At 35.3% G+C, this 26,195-nt stretch overlaps 1 protein-coding gene across 1 annotated transcript in view; it reads left to right on the top strand.

The window, feature by feature from the left end:
• The window catches only part of PLCB1 (phospholipase C beta 1), a 411,190-nt gene that overhangs the window by 203,043 nt on the left and 181,952 nt on the right, over positions 1-26,195 (top strand). The window contains 5 exon segments of the mRNA XM_039874578.1: positions 8,965-9,044; positions 10,565-10,618; positions 11,646-11,721; positions 21,538-21,638; positions 22,867-23,033. Of these exon segments, the coding sequence (XP_039730512.1) occupies positions 8,965-9,044; positions 10,565-10,618; positions 11,646-11,721; positions 21,538-21,638; positions 22,867-23,033 (478 nt within the window).

Here is a 26,195-nt window from a genome sequence, read left to right as displayed (position 1 = left end):
GACATGAGGCTTTTGGAAAGAACCATTTCAAAACTACGAAGGGTTGACGTGAAAACCATAGAAACGAAGCTTTAGGGATTTCGTATGTGGGCATTTGATTAACATTTCCCAGCTGTACAAATGAGCAGTGACTCAGGAAACTAGCTGGAGGGGAAGGAGGGTATCTCCTCAGCTGATGCTCAAAATACATCTCGAGACTCACAATGATATAGCTGATAACGTCTCATTGTGAAAACTTAGCCAAAGCGAACATCTTTCTCTTTTCCTCCACTCTGTGCCATTTTTGTTGCTCTTTTTGGGGGGAGGGAGGGGATCTTTTCTCTTGAAGAATTCTCCTAACATTCATTTTACCTTTGTCTGACCACATTAAACTTTTCCCATTGGGCAGGGGAATGTCAAGAGGTGTTGGAAGAGGGCTAGGGATATACTAGACCTGACACCTTTCAAAATTAGCTCAAAATGTGGATCCTTCTACATTCTAAGATCTACATTTTCTATACTGCACATGCAGGTGTGTGAACACTTCCTTAGGCCATCAGGGTACCATTTAGCACAGCAGTACTTCACTTATCTGGGGAAAGACAGTCAGACAACAGTTCTTCAGAATACAGTCTAAAGCAAAACAAAGCATAAAGCGTTTCTATGTAGCTGATATAACTGAGCTAAGCCCTGATACTAGAGCTTCTGTACTTTATTAATTGGAGAGCCCCCACTTAGCCTCATGTTGTACACAGTACTCCAAGAGATTTCATAACAGAGTTTAGCATAGTTTAAATTACCATAGAAAATGTGAAGCCGTTATCGTAAGTCCTGTAGCCAAGAATGATGATTGAATACTTATAGCAAATGGAGAACACATGAAAAATAATTTCAAAAGGCATAAACCATAAAGCATGAATGTAATTCTCTTTCATTTACACATTCATTCATACAGTCAAATCAACAAGTATGGATTTATTGCCTATTTTATAAAAAGAATGGGACACAGAACTATGAGATCCCACACAAGTTATAGAACGACACACATCCATTCTTTTATCTGCTTTTCCACAATACTCCTCTGGATGGATATATTTGGTTTTTCTATACTCTTTCATCCTTCTGTTCACTGCTTCTTCCCCAGTTTCAATGATCTGGTTTTTATGGACACTACTAGGTTCTTACTTGAATTGATTATTCTAGACATATCTAGATATGTCTAGATATATCTAGACATCTTTTCCAGGATTTTTCATACCGGAAATGAGAAATCAGTCAGACTGTCTCCAGTGGTGGATGGTGCCATATGTTACATCTCTTATTGCAGTTGCTAGCCATGGGAAAGAAGTTAGTAGCGGGAAAAATATGGCATCGGGAAGAGAGAGCAGTGAAAAAGCAATGAAGAAAGTTCTGGCATTCAGGCCCCAAGTTTCTGACGACCTTGTACTATAAATGCAATCCTTATACTGCAGTTTGTTCGATTTTTCCTTCAATTACAGGAAATAACCCAGTGTCCTCAATAAATTCTCCTGTTTCTTAAGCTAGTTTCTTAAGCTGTTTCTCTAGCCTGAAGACATTTGAGCCTCAGGGTCTGAAAATAATTATGCATCTTTCCTTGATATTACACATTTTGACTATAAAATAGAAGACCTTCACTGCCACCTAATACAGAGAGACTGTACCAGAAATTTTACCAAAATTCTAAGTGCTGTAAATAGTATCACAAATGCAGTGACTTCTCAAATAGTCTTTTCTGATTTTAATGAAAGTCTTTATAAACTCATATACCATTTTTCTCCATGAAAAAAATGCTTTACTGTTCCATTAAGATGAATGCTCGGCAAAATGAATTCTGATGTATGCCAGTAGGTGAGAGAAATGTGCTCAACCAGATGCTGTAACTCTGAATGAGCCACACAAGGTTCCTTCTCACCCAAATCTGAAACTGCTACTGAGCAGAGGTAATGGGAGTGACGCCATTATCACTGATGGCAACAGGGGTTTGCCAATAAATGAAAAATAAATAGAAAGCTATTAAAAATTGTTAGGACCTTCATATGTCTCACAAATATTAAAATACATTGTTATAAATTATTATTTAAAAATTGCTTGTTGTAAATTATTCTTTGTTCTAGGAACTTGTTAAAACTTAATTAAATGCAACAAATTGAGGCTTCCAAATCAGGCGCTTTGGAAATAACTTGCTTTTAGATTATTGTCATTTGTCACTCTTTTAACTTCATTTGGGTAACCATTGACATAATTATATATTATAATTGTAATTATTTACACATGTATATCGAGAGGGAGAGAGACACAGAGAGGTTCAGTATTCCTTTTAGAACTCTCTGAATGAATACATGTTTTGAGAGCAGAGGTTACTCTCTGTCTTTTCTTTGTAACTCCAGCTACATGGTGTCAGGTCACAGGCATAGCGTGGGTACCTTGCATGACATGATGCCACGGGTGCCATTTACAACACACAGGCACCGTAAGGCACTTTGTTTCTACCAATAGGCTAATAATGACCACTGGCCTGTTTTTGAGCTCACACCTTAAACAAACAAACAAAAAACCTTCCATTTTTAAAGACAATGAGCACAAGTACCCTAAAGAAAAAAAAATGGGTTAAGAATGTGAACAGGATATTTTCAGAAAAAGAAAAGTGGAACAACCCAACATATATATAAAATGATGCTTAACTATGCTGATAGACCAGAGATGCCAGTTAAGACCTCTACAAGGGCCCATATTACTTTCATCAGCTTTGCAAAACTTTTATGAAAGTTTGATGATAGCAAGTATTTTTGAGGTCATGGGAAAATAAAAGTTCACTGTCATTAGGAACGTGGAGTGTCCTTGCCACTTCAATGAGAAAGTAGCAGCATTTGTTACTGAGGAAGATGCAGGATTCTAAGAATTCATCTTAATATTCACCCTGGAGAACCTCTTGGATGTGGCCTAAGGCAACAGGAAGTATGTTTTTGCAAACAATAAATGTCCATCAATAAAAATATGGATTAATAAATAGTAAAATAGTATAGTAGTTAAAATTAGTTAACTACATCTACATGCAGATTCAAGGACACATTTTAAAGACATAATGTTGGTTGCAAATATCCATTGGCCAAAGGATACACACAGCATGATATAATTTATGTACTATTTTAAACATACAAGGGGTCCGTATGAGGGAATAGCAAACTTTTCTGTAAAGGGCCATGTAGTAAATATTTTGTGGTTTTGGAGCCTCTGTTGCAACTACTCACCTCTGCGGTTGTAGCATGAAACTAGCCATAGATAATACATAAATGAACATGTATGGCTGTATTCCAATAAAGCTTTATTTACAAAAATAGGCAGCAAGGTGGATTTAGCCCTCAGGCCTTAGTTTACTGAACCCTGACCTATACCATTTTCCTTAGAAAATAGATGATACTGATATCTAACTTTCAAAAAAGAGCTTGCCTCTAGGGAGAGGGAGAAGAATGGGATCAAGGAGAAGCAAAGTTACATTTCACTGCAAAGTTCAGTGTGTGTGTATATATATTTTTACTCTTTTAGAGTTACATTTATTTGTTTCTGTTTGTAATCTATTTTTTCTCCCTGTTTTTGTTGATTTTATTTGTTCTATCTCTATCAATCATCTATCTATATCTATCTACCTATCTATCTATCGAGTTATTTACTCATTATATCCTATAATTACAAAATTCTCCTCTTTATCCCATTCTCGCTCTTCCCCCTTATCTTTCCTTTAGGTTTTCTTTGATAGGTAAAACTTTGTCTATTCTTTTCTTTTCAACATTTTTAAGTTATTTTGCTTTGTAACATATAGTTGTTTTTTTATTCAACTCTAAAAGGTCTTTGTATTTTAGTACATAACTTTATCTCATTTACATTTATTTGTAGGCAGGTATGTTTAATCTTAATTATATCATTTTTTTAACTTTTGGGGGGATGTTTAGTATGTTCTTTTTTTAATAATTTAACTTTTTTTTCAATTACAGTTGACATACAATATTAAAAAGTATTAAGCCAAACATGGCAAAATATCAACATTTGTTTAATTTGTATCTGTGTTAGTTACACTATTCTCCGTGTTTTTATGTGTAATACTAAAAAAAAAGGTAAAGTCAATACATTAAAATATTTAAAATAATGTGAACCAGAACAATGAGAAACAGAAACATCTGCAAGAATGATATTTCTTCCAGAAGATCCCGTGCTTGTTTGTATACCTCTTACTGTCATAAGTTAGGCCAAAACCTTAAGAGGTGTGAATTGCAAATGGAGGAACTGTTCTCTGTTCTCAGAACTAAAAATAGTTGTTCAACTGCTGCATGATGGGTATGTGGACTCAGGGCAACTGTGAATCATGTTATGATTGAATCTCTCTCTTTAAAATCATTAAAGCAAGTTTGAATTGAATTTGTGACCTACCTCTATTAAAGCTCAAAACTTCAGACCTGCATTTTGCGACTGACTTCACCCCTCTGTACATCTTATCATCTCCCTTGTCATTTCTCTCTACCATGTTTACTTCATCATTATAGCATAATGATAAGGTGTTCAGATACTAGAGGCAAACTTCCTGAGTTCAAATCTCAGGTGTGCCTATAACGAGTTGTGTCACCTTATGCCAGTTGCTGAATATGTGCCTCAACTTCCTCATTTGCAAAACGAGGGTGGGAATAATAGAATATATCTTATAGGGTTAAATGAGTTAATTATTTACAAAATATTAGAACAGTGCCTAGCCCATAGTAAGTGTTAAATCAAGTGTTTTATTGAAAATACAATTTAGTGGATTTATCTTTTTATCTTGTTGAAGTATATGTATCAGCAACCCTAAAATTGTCTAGGACAAAATGACTAAGAGCACAGTATTTAAGAGTACACATTTTAGAGCCCAAGAAACCAGTGATCTAATCCCTAACTTTAACTTTTATTAGCTCTGAGGACATAAATCTTCATCTTTAAAATGAGGCTAATAACAGTACCTACCTCCTAGAGAATTGTTGTGAGAATTAATTATGTTATTAGATGCAAAGAACTCAGCTCAGTGTATAGTAAACACTCAAACAATACCTATGAGAGAATTGAGAATTGTGACACAATTAGTAGTATTAAGCAAACATGTAAATCCTGTGTCAAGAATGATGGAACTTAAATAGCTTTAGAAATAAAAGTAAATTAACTTTGTGACATAGTAGGAAAAGTTATCTCTAACGGTGAAGAGACTAACATCTCATTAACTGCACTGGAACCTAGGGTTAGGGAACTGCAGAAATAATCTTACAGATATAGTACACAAACATGCACACTTAAACTCCAGTTGAAACTCTAAAGAAGCTGATCTCATATCCATTTTCTCTAGTTCAGTTCTGTTATCCCTTTTATGAGAAGAGATTGATCATAAGGCATAAAATATCACTTAAGAAACTTCAGGGTTTACATAGCAGGTGCCGAACAAAGCTTAGTGACAATTATCAGAACTTTGTCTCTGAAAGTAGAAAACAAACCCTCCAGATTAAATAAGAAGCTGTCCTTCTAATGCCAAACTAACTAGAGCCCAGCACTGGATTGATGAGAATACTGCCAGGGCCTGCTCTGTCTACCCTGCAGCAAAGCATGTCATAATCCCATTATGAGCAGAGAATCCTTTAAGATGCTCTGGCCATATCTCTTTATGTTTTCTTAATATAACTGTAAGGCCTTTTGGTTATTCTAAAACTAATAACTAAAATAATTTCTTTATTTGCTTGGGAAGTGAGTAGACAAAAATTAGAATAATGCTTCCTGGAACACCTTGTTGCTCAATATGCTGTCGATGGCCCAGCAGTATGCTCAAACTTTAATAAGCATAGAAAATATAAGGGTTTCTTGTAAAAATTGGATTCTGAGTCAGAAAGTCCAGTGTGGAGCCTAAAGTCCTACACTTCTAACAAGCTTTCAGTCGGTGCTGCAAGTCCACTCTAGAACTTTGCTGCTCCATGGCATGGTCCAGCATAGACCTCACTTGTGAGCTTGGGAAATATGAATTCTCTGTCCCCTTCTCAGATATCTGAATCAGCATCTACATTTCAGCAAGACACCCAGTCATTTATACGCTCATGAAAGTTTGAGAAGCACTGCTCTAGAACAATTTTCCCAAGGCTTTGATTGAACATTTCCTATTTACATAATGTAGCTACTACTGGTATCCAAAAGTCTTGAGATATGTTATCCTGCTGTAGCAGGTTCTAGCAATGCTCTGCCCATATCTCCTCTGATCCTTTTGCCATTTTAATACACATTGCCCCGGTGGACTTTTACTCTCAATAACTATCACCGGTGTCTTCCTCTGGATGCCGGGACCCTTTCTGCCTGCTATCACAGAAAGCAGAAAGTTCCTGGGGATTTCCACCCTCTTCAGCAGCACTTAACCGAGACTAACAGGCATAGGGATCACCATACTCCAGGTCCCTTGATCCTGATTAGAAAACCCAACTTTGGGATATGGTCTACACAGAAAGGAATTAAAAGTTACCATCTACCTGAGTTTGCTTGGTACCCCACCCTTCCCAGTCCTGCTTACTCCCCTATAATTTTACAGGGAATACTTTGTAATAAACCCATTTCTTATAAATCATTGTCTCAGGATCTGCTTCTCAGGGATCCAAGTAAGACACATGTTATTTTAGCTCATGTGATGTAGGCGGAGACCAGCACCCAAGAGTTGGGTTATTTCCAAAGTTCCCTTGGTCACCGCCTTTTCTCCCTCTGAATCTTTGTATACCTACCTCTTGTATATCTCAAAAGGCTGTAGGAAGTTGATGAATTCTAGGAACTCCACACTTGGAAATTTAGATGTTCACATTCTCAGACTATGATGAAAATAAATCATACTTTACTTTCTGAATAAGCTAACTGGCTGTGGAGTAAAGGTAGTGATGGTGCTCTCTTATAGCAGACTTTATAAAGAATTCATAGAAAGAGCAAAGAATCTAGAAGACCTGCACTGACCAATGAGGCAGCCACAGCCACTAGTCACGTGTGGCTACTGAGTACTTGAAAGGTTGCCAAAACAAATTGAGATGAGCTATGAGTGTAAAATGCACACCTCATTTCAAACACTTAACAAGTAAAAGAATGTAAAGTATCTCAGGAATTTTATGTTGATTACATGATTAATGATTTTTTAAAATATTGGGTTAAATAAAATTAATTATTAAAATTAGTTTCACCTGTTTTTACTTTTTTAAAATGTGGCTACTAGAAAATTTTTAATGACGTGTATAGTTCACATTGTATTTCTATTGGACTGGTTATAATAGAGGCCTTAGTTTTCAACTTAAAAGGTCAGAACCAGTTAAATCTCCCTAAATCTTTGTAATGCCTTCACTGTACTTATTTCTAGTGTGGAATCAGCCCCCAGTAAATATACAAAATGGTACATTGCCCTCAATTATAAATACTTTTACCAATGCTTAAAGTTGCCATGGAGCTAAAAATGTTTAAAGCTTGATCCTTAACCCAGAAAATATTATACCAGAAACATATTTTAAAAATCAGTGCAAGTAGTTATTACTCCTAGTTTACAATGATCTCATTAGAGGAAATTTTATTTTAAAGCTGTTAGAAAGTTCTTTCCATCTTTTTCTCTGTGTACATCAAGTTTGGTAGTCAATTAGTTTGCTTTATTCAGTTATTCTGTGCTGTCTTTCCCAGGTCCTCCACCAACAGTGCATGGGGTTCAAAGCCTCAGTACTTCCTGATTGAGTTCCCTTCTTTGGTTTCTCAGCCTCAAATTCATCCTTGACATGGCTGCCAGATGATCTCTCGAACACACAGTCTAGCCCACAGTCTTCTCACTCTGCGCCCTAAACAAAAAGCCCTTCAGTGGTATCACATTCTTTTGCTAAATTATCTCCAGACACCTGAATAGACATTAAATGCTCTCCATACTCTGGCCTCAATTTTACTTTTTGTCGTTGCAACTTCCCCTCTCTTTTCCAATTAAGATTAAACTATCCCTCGTTCCCTCTAAATCCTGCCATGTGTGCTTACTTCTGGTCTTTCCCCAATTTTCTCAGCTTAGAATGCCTTCTTCCCTCTCTCATCACTCTATGCCCCCATTTCTCAAGTCCCACCTCAAGTGTTAGATGAGGGCATATTATCACTGTCTTAAGTCAAAACAAAAGAAACAAAAGATCAACAACAAACAGAAATAACAAAACTAGGTAGAAACGCTGTTGAACTAAAAAATGTGATTTCATTAAAGAGAAAGCCAAGTCAACAATACTAGATAATTAGATTACTTAGCTCTCATATCATCTTCTCTCTGGTCTTTTGGACCAGAATGTTAATTGTATGTTCAAAATCATCATCCTGAATGGAACTTCAACTTTATTTGTAGATTTGCTCTTTTCCGTTTTTTTGGAAGCCGAGTGAGATTACTGGTGAGTGGTGAGAAGGAGAGATTAAGATAAAATGAGTTATGGGGGATTGACAGAGTTGGAGGAGGGAGAGTACTGGCCATTGTATGACATTGTGACTGCAGCTGGCTTAGAGAACTTATAGAACTGTAACTTAAAGATCCCTGGTATAGCTGCTTTGACTTGCATAGTAAAGCGGGAAGATTGCACCTGCATTGTATTGAAAATATATTTGATGATATTTTAAGCTTTTCTATAACTCTCTATCTGTTTTGTAATGCAAGGAAACTAGTAAAAAGTGGTTATTGAAAGGCAACATACCAGTTCCCTATCAGCAGAGATTTTACAAAGCAGAAAAAAATTGTTTATGTGTAAAGAATATTTCCTTAGGAAAGGAGTAGTCACTCGGGATTTGAATTTAATTATGTCATTTTTACAAAGAAAGAGAAAAAAACTCTTAGGCATACAAATTGAACTAATTTTTCTTCCTGGTAGCCTAGCTAAAACATGCGTCTAATAACTGTACAGTATTTAAGCTAATGCAAGTGTGATTTACATTTTCCAGGAATGGACAAATGAGGTTTTCAGTTTGGCAACAAACCTGCTGGCTCAAAACATGTCCAGGGATGCATTTCTGGAAAAAGCGTGAGTAGCTCTAATTTTATTGCTTAGGGTGTTGCTTCTTCTGAGTCAGTTTCCTTTCTCCTTTGTGAGTCTGTTGTTTGTGCTGCATTGGCTTCTCACAATGATAAACATAAATTTCCCGTTGGGATTTGTTAGAGAACTGATACCTCCACTGTTTGAAACTGGAAGACTTCCAAAAAGAATCACTCTTTTCTTCAAGCTGCACATCCGTGTTACACTGAGCTCCCCTGAATGTCAGTGCCTTTGGCACACAATAAGGAGACACTCCCAAATCCTGGCATCTGTGCTCAGAACCAAAAATTATTCATTTTAAATAGTTCTCTGCTTCTACATCTGCCTGTCTCGTATCAATTATTTATCTGAGGAAGAGAAGGAACAATATACGGTACTCACTTCTCTAGAGTCTTAGATCTCTGTTAGATGCTACCATAACTTTTGCCTACTTAAATCAATAGGCTGTTGTCCCGATTCCTGCCTTTACAATCACAGCAGTGTTATAAAGAAAAGAGAAAGAGGAACAATCTAAAGGAAAGCAGAATTAAAAGGAGAAGGAAAGAAAAGCAGGATTACTCAATTACTCTGGAATTACAACAGTCTTTCTAAAAATTATTTGACTAAGGAAAACAATGATTTCTGCCAGATGAGCAGCAAGGAATCATGGTGTTCGCTTTGGAAGCTGTGGATGTCCAGGAGGTTGGGAGCCTTGAAATCAAAACCACAGGCGGAAACTCTTCTAGATGATCCTCTCTTTTACTTGATAACTTTCTCTCTTCCCTCTTCTTCTGTAAGACATACCACATCATTCCAGACCTTAGATTCCAACCCACATTTCTTTTTTACTCTCCTATGAATTCCTTTTAGTTTGAGTCAGGACCTCAGAAATCTTCACTTAAATGTTTCTCATGTAATCATCTGCTGTAGCCATTCTAGAAGCTGTCTTTCGGTGAACATTTGTAAGCATTTCTGTTGCATATACACTTAGATATGGGACTGCTGGGTCATACCGCGTGCGGTTTCTTAACGTGGTAGTCCCAGTTTACTCGCCCATCAGCAGAGTTTAAAAGTTCTGTTGCTCCATCTCTATCCACAAGGCCAGAAGCAGTTGAAGAGATAAATACAGTTGTTATATTCACACGGTATAATGCTATACAATGATGAGAATGATTAATCTACAACTATAAGCAAAAATATGAATGGATCTCAAAAACATAATATTGACTAAAAGAAGCCAGACAAAAGAATGTGACTTTATTTATAGATGGTACAAAAACAGGCAGAAATAATATATGTTATTTAAAGTTAAGATTATTGTTTCCTTTAGGGGAATAGAGCCTAGAAAGAGGCTTCTGGGATGCTACTAAAGTGATAAGGTTCTATTTCTTGATCTGGGTGCCGACTACAGAGAAGTTTGTGAAAATTCAGCAAACTGTACATATTCATGAGCCCTTTCCCAATGTATTTTATTCTTCAATAAAAAGCTTTTTAAAAATTAAACATTTGTTTTTTCGTTCCTCCAACAGCTATACTAAACTTAAGCTGCAAGTCACTCCAGAAGGGCGCATTCCTCTCAAAAAGTAAGCTGCGTGAGCATTTCTCATTATTCATTTTCTTTTTCTCAAAGATTTGAATTGTGCCGTGACTCTGTTTGGTGTCTCTACTGGCCCAAGTGGGAGTATGGAAATGTGTGGTCATCCCATCTTCCCTCACATTCCATGTTCACATCCATTTCCTCATAGAGATTTTCCCGGGCTTCCCCTTCCTGTGGCAACATTTTCAAGAAACACTAAAGCAAGAAATGGTTGGAGTGGGTGGGAGGAAACTTGCCGATAACCCAAAAGATCATTTGAGATTAAGAACTATTCCAGTGATCACCAGTTTCTTTCTAACAAGATAACACTAACCTTAAAGCAGGCGTTACAAACTCAAATATCAACAGAAGTCAGGCAGGGAACATAAAAGATGAAGCAGGCCAGGAGCAGAAAGAAATTCCAAAGAGTGAAATCCCATCTAACAGAGACAGTGACAACTCAGCTTTATCATATTTCCTGTGGGACTGTTGGGTTCCAGACACTAGATTTTCTATTTTAATAGAACCAATAAATCCAAATTATTATATTAAAATGTCCAGTACTCGTTATATTTTTTAAAACCAAATTACTGACCAAAGAAAGCACATCTTTAAACCATATTCAGCCAAAAGTTTTAACATTTGATTTACTAGCTACCAGTGGGCTCCTGTTTATAAAAAAGTTAAATAATTATTATTAATCATATTAACAACATATACCTTTAGAGCAATGAGTAGCAGCAAGGGGACAGAGTTGGCAAGGATATTTGTTTTAGTGCTTAATATTAGAGGCTATTCAATGCTATGTCCATTGTCTCAAAATGCTGATTTTATATTAGACACTTTGATTGTAAAAAGCATAGATCTTTCAGAACATGAATGCAACTGAATGGAGCAATGGGGAGCTCTTTTCTTTAAAGCTGAGTGATGAAGAGGTTTGAGTTCATGGAATATTGTCAGTTGCCGTCATTTACAAGTACTGTGATCCATATGCCTTTTAAACATCTCTCACGTGTTGTGCTTTCACTTTACAGCATATACCGCTTGTTTTCAGCAGACCGGAAACGAGTTGAAACTGCTTTAGAGGCTTGTAGTCTTCCATCTTCAAGGGTGAGCATGTTGCCTATCTAAAATTAGCACTACTAAATAGCTTTGAATAATCATACCCCAAAGTACGCAAACATTTTTTTAAATAAAGAATGCAGTGGGACTTACTTGTTAATATTTGCAATATAAGGGGTCACTGTAATTATATTTTCTTTTACTCTTATTACCCCAATACTTTAATCTAGAAAGATCCTTGTTCCTTGTAAATTAAAAAAAAAAACAATAACCATCTCATATAAAGAATATTGGCCAAAAAATATTAACATTATCAAAAATTTTAACTTCTCATTAATAAGTCTTTCTGAGAAGGATGGAGGATCAAAACAGTTTGGATACCAATCACTTCCTTTGCTTATATGGTGGAAAAATAGATGAGAGGTCAAGCATATAACATGCTCTTTTTTTTTTTTTTTTGGCCAGCACATTCAAGGCACTCGATATATATTAACCACTTAAGATAATTTGTCTTTAGTTCAATCTATTTCTACATACCTGGCTCTAAAAGAATTTATCATTGTTTCTGGGAGAAATGAATCTATGGTGCAAAACCTTTTTCTCTTGCTATATGCTGAATTCTCCTTTCTATTACAAATTATTTTTATCTGAGTATCTAAGCAACAAGTAATCACTCTTCCAAGAATAACACTTATACTATAGGCAGAACCTTTGAGCCTCTTGAAACGCGCTGGCAATGTTCAAGTTGCACTGAACGAAGTTGAAGAGCCATTTTGAAACTTATGATTCAATTATGCAAAAGTATTGAGTGCTGTTATTAAATTCACCAGCCAATTCTTGTTGTGAATACTTTTCAGAGAAATGAAGTTTATTACAACTTCAGTAGGTAACAGGAGAAAAAAAGAGTGCCCTTCACTATCTGTTTCCTGCTATAGGCAGAAAAAAGCTGATTATACGGCAACAGTAAGACAGAGCTTTGGAAAGCCTCCTAAAACATTTTAGCCTTCATTTTAATAAGCAAAACAAAGTGATCCAAATAGCTTATTATTGTTCTTTCATTGCTTATTATTGTTCTTTCATCTAATGAAAGAAATAACAGTTAAGGAAAGATATAACAGTTAAGGTCCTATTGTTAAATCAACAAATATTTCTTGAACTCTTACTGTGTGCCCTCAAGTGCTAAGAATATGATAGTGAACAAAATGAAGTCCCAGAATTCAAAGACCACAGAGTCTGGGGGTGCTAGTCAAACACCTCGACTGACGTGTAAATTGGAGGGAATGCTATGAGCAAGGGGAATCGAATGCCGCCTTTGAGAATAAGGGAAGCTCATTCCAGAAAAAGAAAACAATGCGTGCAAAGCCCTGAGGCTGGAAGGAATTGACCGGTTTGAGTAACCGGAAAAAAAGACCACTGCATTTAAGCATTAAAAAAAAGAGTGAGCTTAATTTAGAAAGATAAACAAAGTTGTTGTGTGTTTTCCTCTGCAATTGCTCCTGATTTTACCTTTCTTGGATAACGTCTTGTGAAATATAATGATCAAAAATTTTAACTTATTATTATAAATCTAGCTAAGGGAAAAAAGGAATAAAAAATGAAACTGAATAAAGTCTAATTCATCAATCAATTCTCTGTAAATTGCAATTTTCTAAACAATTGGATTCTGAGAATTCAGTCAATAAATATAAATTGAGTTTTTTACAATCCACTATGTCTATTATAGGTTTACACTTTCAGACCAATGTTCACTGGAGACATTTTAATAGGAAAATGAGATTCAAATAACAGAAGTTATATTTAATTTTTTAAAAATATTTATCTTCAGTAAATTAAATGTTATAATGGTTTTCTGAAAACATACTGGAGATTTTTTAAAAATATAATCAACCTCTATCATAAAGTTTTGAAAGATTCATGGTAAAATATGCTTTACGTGGAGGAGTTGTAGAAATGGAATGCTCTAAAAGGTCTAAAAACCAAAGACAGTTTCGGAGCTGGGAAATAAATGCTTCCGCGAACAGACTATATTTTAAATCCTTGTTGTAATTTCACATCTGCAGAACGGTAGCTCTAGAAAATACCCACTAATTAACAAAAAGATTCTGGTTATACTGACGAGAGGTATTTTAAACACTACACAGAAGAAAAGGTTATATAAATGGTACTGCATACTGGAGCCTCATTTCACAGCCAGCAGTCGTTCAAACTAGATTTAATTGTGTTCTGTAAATAGATACATTACCAGAAACACAGTGGATATGCTGTTGAGATTTTTTAAACATTATCTTTGTGCACATTGTTAAGGATAATTAATGCACTTGAACTTGTATCCTGGCCAACATGATCCATTGGAATAACACATTCCTTTAGAGGGTGCTCCTTTAGAGATTACAGTTGCTTGCCCAAGTTACCTTAATTGTTAAAAAGTAGTACTATATCTAAAAAGAGAGACAAAGCAATTACTGTCCTTCTATTAATAATCCAAACACATTTTCCAGTGAGACCTTTGAAGACCTTTGCATATTCAGAAAATTACCACTTTACCCACAAACTTTCTGAGCACTAAAAATAGTTTACTTGTACCAAATTCCCTTTGATTTAAGGCTTATTAACTTGAAAACAGCTCAGTGACATTTGGAATCGTAGTCTTCGCACAGCATCGGCATATATATTTGCATTTTAATGAAGAATATAAGGAATAAATTCATGTGTTTGTTTTAAATAATAAAGTTTTACTGTGGTTATGAACATAAATGTAATACTGAAAAAAACAGTGATTATTTTGGATTAAAAGAATACCTTAAATTTTACTAAAGAATACTACGAATAAAACTTGCAAAAGAACATCTCACAGGATAACTATAGTATTTGCCATTCTCCTAGGCTTTACATCCCAAATGTAAATCAGAAATATAATCATTTCTGTAGCTATGATTCTTAAAATCACTGATATCAAATTTTCATTTTAAAACCACATTAAGTAATTCACTGTGAGTAGCTTACTTGTAATTATTTTTTGTACTCTGTGGCTAACTCAACTTTTGGTTTATAGTTTTAGAACAAAAATATTGAGAATAGGTTGAAACCCTGAATTTGCTGACAAATAATCGATCATTTTTTCAAGATAAAATCTCTTTGTGGACTCTTGACCCATTAGAGTCTGCTGCAATAAATTAATATATCTTTAAATAATATTTTTCTGAATGTTAAGTACCTGTTTGTTTAGAATTATTTTTTAAATCAGAAATATAGAAAGAAGAAAATACTAACCGCATCTAAAAACTGATGTGACCCTTTAGTTTGCTGGATCTCAGTGTGAGTTATGGAATCAAGTAACTTGAGTTCAAATATAGTGCCCCCCAACTTGCTCACAAATCTTGGCATGTGGATATGCCATATCCAAATCTATGGAATCTGGAAATGCAAATGCCATAAGTACCCCATCAAGGTTTTTTGTCGTTGTTTTGTTTTTTAATATTTTCTCTTTTGAGATTCTTTGTAAATAAGAATGGAATTAAAGCAACCCAGTTTTTAAAGTTTGCAAATATTTTGTAGTTTCTGGAATAAACAGGCCTGATTCAGATTATTCTGGCCTTCTTAATTCTTCCAAAAATTTTTGATAACAATACCAACAAATAATCATTGAAAATCTGTTTTGTATTGGAGGCATGATTTGGTGGACCAAGTCTTGGAGTATAAGACAGAAGACCTAAGGTCTGGTCCCATCTCCTGGGTTTGTCCAACAAACATTGATTAGGTGTCTATTATATGCCAGGCATCATCCTGGGGACACAAAGGAACTAAATATGAAATAGTCTCTTCACTCAAAAACTCAGTCTAGTAGAAAATCAGAAATATAAAAAATAAAGGGAAAACTGTGTGATGGATGCTATAATAATGGTATATAAGGGTGGATTTTGGACACACACACACACACACAAAAAAGAATGTGTGGTATGGTCAGGAAAGGTTCACAGAAGAGTATTTAAATATTGGGTATAACCCTTAGAGTATTGGACCTTGGGCTTCCTTCTGCTCATACAGGACAAAATGAATCTGTTCCATCCATTTCACCAAATTATAAGATCTAAGAAAAGAAAATATGTGAATGAGCTTTGTGAATTTCAACCTTGTTTAAAATATAAGGAATTAGGAAATGTCCATAGCTTTTTCCTAAATATCTCCCCTATACTCCTTCGCATTAGCTTTCAATGATGCTTATTTTAACTCATTTTTCCAAAATATTTTTTCTCCTACTTTCACCCACTGACCCCAAAGCCTTCAGGGTATCCTCATGAGTCAAGTTGGGCAATAGGAAAATGAGGCAAAGAAAATCAGCTATACTGAAATATTTTCCTTTTTCTATGTACTAACATCCAACTGGTAATGGTAGCAAATTATATTTATTCAGATTATCTCATTAATTTGTCTCCTTTAATAGGAAGTCCTAATTCACAGCTGGTAAATAAACAATAATTAGAGTTTTAGTAAAGTATATTATTCTATGAAATTATGTGTCTGGAATCTTATGTAAATGACTTTTGTTGAATCTGATATTCTACGGGAAACATATAACACATATGTCCTTGGTACCAATTTCCACCTTTCTCATAAGTTACATTCATTTATTTGCTAATTATTTTATTGCATACCTGCTGTGTATTACACAGTGGAAATGGAACAGTTAACAAGCAAAACACAGGTGCTGGCTTATGAGATGTGCAAGCTGGCAAGGAAGAGAGAATTGTGCAGCTGGGAGCAAAATACAGTTAAATGACTGTTGAAATATGAGACAAGACAGGTATGATGGTGGCACATAATGGAAGACAAAACCCAGTCTGGGTGGAGGGAAACACTCCTAGAGGAAGAGATTTTTAACTAAGATAAGAAGGGAGGAAAAAAGCGGGTCAGTAAGAGAAGAAAGACAATAATTAATATCCTTAGATAAAATACATTTATGAGTGTGTTGGGTGAGATTTAGGTGGTGAGAGGAGTGAGCTCTAAATAGCAACTAAATAGTAGGGAGACTGGGAGAACACAGCTGAGGCTCATAAAATCCATAAAGTTGGATGCTTGAGTTGGCAAACAGAGCCAGTGAGTATTTCCTTGCAATTGATTTTAAAATCTTTCTCTTCCCTGTGTCTCTCAGCCAAAGAGTAGGATAGAAAGAGTCATTTCTAGATACCTACAAAATTACTTAAAGAGATGTAGGTGTCTAACTCACAAAAAGGGTGACACTGAAAAATGTACATCTAGGCAAAGGAATTTTTTCATTTTGTGAATAAAATAGAATTTTGGAAATCAGTTTACAGGTTGTACTTGTCCCCATTTTATGAGTGGAAAAACAAAACAATAAAAAAATCATGGGAATTTCCCACCATTCTTGGATTTGGCCACTTGTGCTCATGATTTCAAAACTGGTGTCCAGGTAACTAAGCTTAATGGTGTAATGCATCTTGCTCTGTATTATATATGTGTTGTTTGGTTGTCTCAAAATTATATTTTGCAAAATATTTTTTTCCTGCTCTATAAAAGGATTTAGTAAAGAAAATATTACTTTATTTGTTCATTCCACCAATATGGGACTTCTGCTCTTTGCCAAGTGGTGAGCTAAGTTTTCTTATCTATTAGCAAGCAGTGTACAATTTGAGGCAATAATTTTTAGAAACTTCTATAAAAGTATATTTCAAAACCTATGAATATTGTAAAAGAAGAGTATTTTCTTTGCTTTTAGGACTTGAAAATAAAAATACTCATATAAACACATACCTGAAATAGGAAAACGGCATGAAGAATGTCCTTCCTGTTAACAAAACTGAAATCTTGCTTCCGGTTTCCATGGCAGCCTGACTGAAAAGAAAAATAAGTCATAGAAGTGACTTTTTATATCAGTGACTTGCTTCCCAAACAGTAGGAGCAGGAGGAATCTGTGAAAAATAATGATCAGTGCCGTCTTACTTATGAAAACTGTTTTACAGCTTATCAGATTATTTAAATCAGAAAAAACATTATTTGGAAAAAAAGACACAAAATTAGAATTTATGTTTTCATTTTGAAAATGTCTATCTCCAGAGTCTTTATTTTTTTAAATATCTTTTTTATTTTCCAATGATAGTTAACATACAATATTACATTAGTTTCAGTATTACAACATAGTGATTAGGCGTTTATATAATTTACGGAATGATCACTCTGATAAATCTAGGACCCATCTGACACCATACATAATTATTACAAGATTATTGACTATATTCCCTGTACTATACTTTATATCATCACAACTTTTTTGTACTTATTTGTACTTCTTAAGTTCTTCCTCTTTTTTACTCATCCTTTCAACCCCTTCCTATCTGGCAACCATCGAAAGATTCTCTGTATCTATGAGTCTGTTTCTGTTTTGTTTGTTTGTTGATTTTGTTTTTTAGATACCACATATGGTATTTGTCTTTCTGTGTCTAACTTATTTCACTTAGCATAACACCCTCTAGGTCCATCCATGTTGTTGCAGTTGGAAAGATTTCATTCATTTTTTATGGCCAAGTAATATTCCATTGTATATATGTACTACCTCTTCATTATCCCTGCATCCATTGATGGACATCCAGTTGCCTCCATAGTTTGGCTATTGTCAATAATGCTGCAATGAACATATAAATGTACATGTCCCTTTTAAGTAATGTTTTGGGTTTCTTTGAATAAATATCCAGAAATAGAATTACTGGTCCTTCCTGGTCTCTTGTTACAGTCATTGTTTTAAAGTCTATTTTATCTGATATAAGTACTGCTAACCCAGCTTTTTGTTTGTTTCCATTTTCAAGAAAGATATTTTTCTATCCCTTTACTTTCAGTCTGTGTGTGTCTTTTGATCTAAAGTGAGTCTCGTGTAGACAGCACATTAAGGGTCTTATTTTCTTATTCATTTAGCTAATCTAACTTTTGACTGGAGCATTTAACCCATTTATATCTAAAGTAGCTATTGATAGATATGTGGTTATTGCCATTTTACTATTATATTTTTGATCTTTTTCTCTTCTTACAGTTTTTCTTAAAGAAGTCTCTCTAACATTTCTTGCAATACTGGTTTGGTGGTGATGAACTCCTTCAGCTTTTTCTTGTCTGAGCAGCTATTTATCTGTCCTTTGATTCTAAATGCTAGATTTGCTGGGTAGAGTAATCTTGGTTATAGGTCCTTTCTTTTCATCATTTTGAATATGTCATTCTAATCCCTTCTAGCCTGCAAAGTTTATGTTGAAAAATCAGATGACAGTTTTATGGGAACCCCCTTATAGGTAACTAATTGCTTTTTTCTTGCTGCTTTTAAAGTTTTCTCTTGTATGTATTTACTTTTGTCATTTTAATTATGATGTGTCTTGGTGTGGACCTCTTTGGGTTCATCTGGTTTGGAATTCTCTGTGCTTCCTGGGCTTGTACATCTATTTCTTTCACCATGATAAGGAAGTTTTCAGTCATTATTTCTTCAAGTAGGTTTTCAGTTCCTTGCTCTCTCTCATCTCATTCTGGTAACCCTATGATGTGAATGGTAACCCTATGGTATGTTTGATATTGTCCCAAAGGCCTCTTAAACTATCTATATATTTTTTTGTAGTCTTTTTTCTCGTTGTTTATCTAGCTGGGTGTTTTCTGCTACCTTATCTTCTAAATTGCTGATTCAGTCCTTTGCTTCTTTTACTGTTGATTCCTCCTAAAGTATTCTTCATTTCAGTTATTGTATTCTTTATTTTTGACCGTTTTTTTTTAATGTTTTCTCTCTCCATTTTTATGTTTCCTATTTCTTTGTTGACATTCTCACTGAGAGCATTAAGCACTCTGATAAGCAGATTTTTAAGTTCGCATCTGGTAGATAACTTGTTTCCATTTTATTTAGTTCTTTTCCTGGAGCTTTGTTCTGATCTTTCGTTTGGGACATGTTTCTTTGTCTCCTCACTTTGGTTGTTTCTCTGTGTTTGTTTCTATGTCTGCTATGTCTCCCAGTCTTAGTAGAGTGGCATTATATAGTATGTGTCCTGTGGGGCCCAGAGTCTCTCTGGGCACCTGAGCTGAGTGCTTTAGGCATGTCCCTTGTATGTGCTGGATTGTGTGTGCCCACCTGTTGTAGTTGAGTCTTAATTGCTGTTTGCATGTCAGTGGGAAGGACTGACCCTCAGGCTGATTGGTTATAAAGATTGGCCATGACTACAGTGGAGGAGCTGTTGTACAAGAGCTGACCCCATGCAGTAAGATTTGCTTTTGCAGGGCTCTGGTGCCTGCTGAGTCTGCCTTCTGAGTGCGTTGTTTATGGAGGTGGTTGGTTGGTGCTCTGGTGCAGGCCAAGATCAGCTGTTGCCTGTGCCCTGCTCGAGGACACTTGATATGAGCTACAATGTGATCTGCTAATGGTTGCCACTTGTGCTGGGCTTGGAGGTGCCTGGGAGAGATAAGCTGCTAACTGAGGCTGGCTGCCTCTAGTGCCAGGTTTGGGGCTGCTTAGTAAGAGGTACAGGGCACTATGAGGCCAGATTCTGCTTGTTTGGGGTTTGTGAACCATTGAGAGATTTTAGGAAAGTCCACAGCATAAGCCAAGACAGGTCATTTATATGGAAAAGCCACTGGAAGCAGCTTGGGTGGGCCTGCAAGTTGAGTGGGGCATAGTCTCAGGGCAGCATCAAGGCAGGATGAACGGTGTTAGCTACATTGATGGAGACTCCGGTGTGGTGGGTGCAAGCCGGGTTGAGGGAGAGCTCAGCAGAGTTACGATGGCTTCTCCCAGCACTCTATGTAGGAGAAAGCTGCCCTTCTAGTCCTCTCCCTGAAGCCAGACAATTCAATTCCTCCCCAAATGTCCTTGGTGCCTTTTGAGCTGCTGTCCAGCACTGGAGCATAAAATTTTTGGGTCTGTCAGAGAGTAAGTTCATATTTGGGCTCTTTAAGAGGAAAACATCTAAGACTTCAGCAACCCTTTGTCTTAGCCATAATCTCCACTGGTTTTCACAGCCAAAAGTGATGGGTACTTCTCTTCTCAGCACTGGAACCCTGGATTGGGGAGCCTGATGTGGGATTGGGACCCCTCCCTCCTCAGGGGGCACTTCTGCAGCTGAGATAGTCCTCCTGATTTTTAATCACCATACATGGGTATAGGACCAGCTCAGTTGAGTCTCCACCCCTACTAGTCTTGAGGTGGCTTCTTCTGTATATCCTTAGTTATAGGACTTCTATTCAGCCAGACTTCAGGAAGTTCTCAATTATGGTCATTCTGTAATTTAGTTGTAATTTTGAGGTGGTCATGGGAGGAGGCAAGCAGAGCATCTACCTACTCCACCATCCTACCTACTCCACCTTTAAAAAGTAAAGCCAAGGGTCTTTACTTTTTAAAAACATATTTATTCAAAAGTCTGCTCTACAGCACATAAACAAATATCAATGTGTAAACATTCCCATAAACAATGTGAATGCTCTTCCTGCCACTGGTCTTAAAAATGGTTAAAATGGTAAATTTTGTGTTATGTATATTTTATCACAATTTTAAAAAATATAAAAGCCAAAGGAAAAAAGCAAACTTAAAAAAAAAAATCTGCTGAACAGATCCTGTTTTTACTAGGTCTAACTTACTTTAGTAAATGTACTTAAGAAATTGCCTTAATATCCCTTTAGAAGAAAACTCTTAAGCTTAAATGATAATGAAAAAGCAACAGAAATGAACTCCACAGCTGGCCTCATAAATGTCTTCTGAATGTTTACCCTGACCTCCTACAAGACAGAAAAATGGAAGGAAGAGGGAGGGAGTGAAGGAAGAGGGAGGGAAAATGGGAGGGAGGAAGATAGGGAAGGAATAAGACCATTAACTGACTTGGTTGTTTTATTTCCTAGAATGATTCAATACCTCAAGATGATTTCACTCCAGAAGTATACAGAGTTTTCCTGAACAACCTTTGCCCTCGACCTGAAATTGATAACATCTTTTCTGAATTGTAAGAAAACACATTTTAACCCACTTTTTTTGGCTTGCAGTAGTTTTTAGGCTGGCTAGGGCAGGATTTTGAGCAAGAGAGAGAGAGGAATAACCTCTTCATACACTACGTATAGTGTTAGTGCTTCCCTGTAATTTTTGGAGACAATCATGCATCCCCACCCCTGAGGTGCAACCACTGCTTTGAATAAGTGGAATTTTGCTGTGATTGGTTGCTGGGTGTAGATGTTTTTGTATGCTCAGGGGAGTCTGTGTGGTTTGAAGATTATGGCTAGAACAGAGAAGCATCTTGGCTTAGTGGTGGTAGACTCATGTTGCATAAAGAACTCTGAACTGGCAACCAGCCATCTTACCTCTTTGAATTGCATTAAGGAAAAGAGAAATTAGGATTATTAAGAGCCCTCCCAGCTGCAAATTATTTGCTTTAATGTTAGAAATTAAATAAGTATTAAAAAAATAAGAAACAAACCAAAACATCAAGGCAAATGAGGGGAAGTAGCAATTTACCTTTTGATATTCTGAATCCTACATGATAACAGAAAATCAATCCAAAATTGATAAACAAAATAAGGATTTCTTCATATGGAAGACAGGCAAATGATACTGCTGAGAATGACATTGGATAAACTCACTTGGTGATGTTCATTGCCATGAACAATTTATCAAACATTGCAATATTTTTACCATTGAACTTGACTTGGGGCTGTCAACAAGATTAAAATGCGAAGTTTGAATCACACTATGTTGAAGAGTTATAGACTCTTGCTGGTGTAACTTTAATGAAAATAAAAATGTACCTAAACCGACTGTTTACATTTTTTTAGTGTTGAGTAATAAATACATCTTGAAATGATTACTGGAGATTTGGGAATTTGACGGCTAAAGCAGAAGTTTAGTGTCATAATCAAAAGACAACCCATACCTCTGTGTTCAGTTCAGGCTGGTGCATCTACATACACAAGATGCAGTGCTTTCCTCCTGTGAATTTTCTCATGCATTTGGTACTGTTCAAGGCCATTGGGATTTAGTGGTAGTGATTACAAAAGATATTTGTAGCCCTTAGAGATGTGACAGTTGTGGTGAAGCAACACAGTGTTTTTAGGGCATGATAGGAATTTCAATATAGCATGCTTTTACCAGGTATGGCAGGATTATGTTTAATAAACAAATAAATGAATGAGACTTGGAAGGAAAATATTCTAATTTCTTGGTTTTTTAATTGTTTTTAGTGGTGCCAAAAGCAAACCATATCTTACCGTTGATCAGATGATGGATTTTATCAACCTTAAGCAACGAGATCCCAGGCTAAATGAAATACTCTACCCACCTTTAAAGCAAGAGCAAGTTCAAGTATTGATTGAGAAGTATGAACCAAACAGTAGCCTCGCCAAAAAAGGTCAGTTCACTTTGGCCCACACCATAGGGAAGCTCTGGTTTTTAATTGTGAATGAGTCGCCCACTGGTAGTTACTGGCATCAAGGATTATTTAGGTTAGACTCCCACTTTTGTATGCTTGCTTTCCTTTCTGTTTTAAATCACTGGCAGATCAATCTGAAGTCGATTTTTTTTTTTTTTACTTTAGCGTGTGATTTTTGTTGTTGTTATGTATGTGTATGCATGTAACACATATTTTTTTTGATGTCTAATCATTTGTTTTAAATTTATTCAGTGACCAAATGTGTCTTTCTCAGACAGGAAATTCACTATCTTACAAGTTGCCCTTTGGGGTCTGTTTTTAGAAGTTCTGAGAAGTAACCCACAGATTTTTCTAAATCTCTAAAACCAAAGAGAATATTCAGTCTATTGTTCCCATATATTATTCCAGTTTATACTATTGACAAATTTTTCTACTGAGGGAAATATATAAAAATTTTACTTTCTGTGTAAAAAACTAATGAATCTAAAAATTGGTATTAGAAAGACAGCTCTAAGTTGTCTGGAAGTTATTAAGAAATTTATGTTTTTGATTTGGGAGAAATGAATTGCCAAAATAAGATCATGATGATTTAATTGCCAGAAGTCTTAAATTATATGTCACATCATTGTCCCTGAAAAGAATTTTCAGCCTTTTTTTACCACTGAGACCAAGTCTCATTTGGACTAAAATCTTTACTGAGAATATTGGTGTGTTAGCACCGAGGTTATTGTAAATTTCTTACATATTCCATAGGGAGAAAAATAAAGTTCAATTAACCAATTATTAAGAAGAAATAAATTGCATGTTAATATGCAGGCAATTTATAAGTATAAGAAATAGCTCTAGCAGGCTGATAATCATTAATAAGAATGGTTTTCATAAAAATAGATTAAAAGATCTTTTACACATTGTATTTGTTCTGGAACTGGTCCTCTAAATGAAAAATGAAAGTATTAAGTATAAATGTAAAATCTTATAATTTCTTTTATCCTACATGTTATTAGTTGGGAATTTTTAGGTGAAATTTTTTAGTTTTTGTTTATTTTCTTGGTCAAGCTCTTTGCCTTCATTGTTGTCATAATTCTTATTGTTCTGAGGTCAGTCAAAGGAAAAGAGTGACCCAGCAGTATATGTTAGCATTACCAGGTCTGTCCCTCTGATCTTAGCTATGATGCCCTCTCTGTAGGTGCCATAAAGACTGAATTTCTCTTTGTCATTAAGCTGGGAACAACTACTTGGAGATGTCACCTGAAAGCTTGACAATTCTTTTCTGAAATCCATACTTCACCCCAAATAACTACCAGTGTTATAACAAATCCAACAAGACTTCTAAAAACAGTTAGCCCTTGACACTAGGAAAACAAAAGCTTTTATGAAACCAGTGAGACACTTCAAAACCTAAACTTTGCCTTTTTCTCCTCCCTTCATATCACACTGCTCATGGCCCATGCTTCAGCTGGCATATGATGCCCCCATACGTCATACTCTGATGACTTGGACAAAGTAGAAGATACAAAGGGGAAAAATTACAATAGGTTATTGTAAAACTCTACAATTCTGGAAAAACCAATTTTGATCTAATGAAAATTAAGACTATGTCTCTTAGCATTTGCAAGCATGTTTAGTGCCATCTTAAAGATGTACCAGTTATGAATTCTATAATTACAACAGGCACACAAAATTCAGGTATATTTAAAATAACAACTTTATTTTTTTAGAACTTAATATGATTGTTCATGAATCCTCCATGTCAACGGTGATGTGATTTTTTAAATTACAGAATTCATTTCTCACCCCCAAAACTGCAGTAAGAAAATGAACTTGAGATGTTTCACACCAAGTCATTATATTTGCTGTTTTGGCTCTGTTTATGGGAACAAAGATTAGAGAAGATTGTTTTATTGTACTGATTGTTATTTCATAGCGAAAGGAATAGTGATTTTGAAATCTTTATTAGTAGGAATAAGAAATTGTTGGATTAGACCTCAATTATTTAGTAACTAAGAGTTTAAAATAGTTTTTCCAAAAATAAAGATTGATTTTTTTTATTTGATTTTGCAGTTCGACTTTAAGATTTTTTCAGGAACTCCTTTTGTGTCTTCTTAAATACAACAAAATACAATTTAAGAAAGTATTATTTGACTTCATTGTGATGACTGATGAGCAAGGAAACTTTCAAAATATACATTATCATTTTGCAAAGAAGCAAACCAAGGCCTTGAGGTCAAAAGACTTATCTAAGATCTCATACCAAGATGTTCTTTAAGAAAGCAGAGTTTTTAACTGTCAGTCAATTAAGTAATATATTTTGATCAATCAACATATAAGAAAACAAGTTGGGAAGTTAAATATTACATTACAATTTATTTCTTCTGATGCTTTAATTTTGACTAGTTCTTTAAATGTGCCGAAGCATTAGTTAAATTGAACCACAAACTCTATTTTATTTATTTAAGAAAGACATTTTCATATTGTCTATATACTTGGTAAAATGCTAGGAATAAGATACATACCTTATATATACTAACATGCATAATTAATAAATATGCATATTCTCTCTGATATGAAGAAACTTATATTTTAAACAAATAAATTATACACAAAGTTGACATATGCTAATATTTTGTTTTTATATGTACTTTATATATTTTATATAAAAGATAGCTTAAAATTAAATGAAAAAATTTCAATGTGGCCAAAGCCTAAATGCTAAAGATGACCATAAGTTAGCTGACTAAAAGTGCAGTACATGGAAGTGTGAAATGAATACAGAAGAAATGATTGATTTTGATGCTCTGTGGGCCTGTTGTCATTAGAATGTTGGCCATATTTCCATGCTGGAATTTCTGTTTCTGGAGAGTTACATATTGGTTATAAATAACAGATTTCTGTGTATTCTCTGACACAGAGGGGGACAAATATTCATGTATTTGTGTTCCACAAAAAAAAGTGTTTGAATTTTGTTACAGAAGATACTATTATCAACGGAGTTTGGTGTATTTTTACAATTTAAAATGACATATTGGAAAATGCTGTGGCCCCAGGTCAGTGAATGTGTCTTCTTTGCCATGTTGTTTGCTCTGTAGACCTAAATATGCTTAACACAGGAGTATGCGATGACTCCTGATTCTTTCCGACAAA

Source organism: Pteropus medius, unplaced genomic scaffold (assembly GCF_902729225.1).
Source record: "Pteropus medius unplaced genomic scaffold, Ma_sr-lr_union100, whole genome shotgun sequence".
Classification (NCBI taxonomy): Eukaryota; Metazoa; Chordata; class Mammalia; order Chiroptera; family Pteropodidae; genus Pteropus; species Pteropus medius.
The sequence above is the reverse complement of the archived record's forward strand: the minus strand, read 5'-3'. Positions and strand labels throughout refer to the sequence as shown.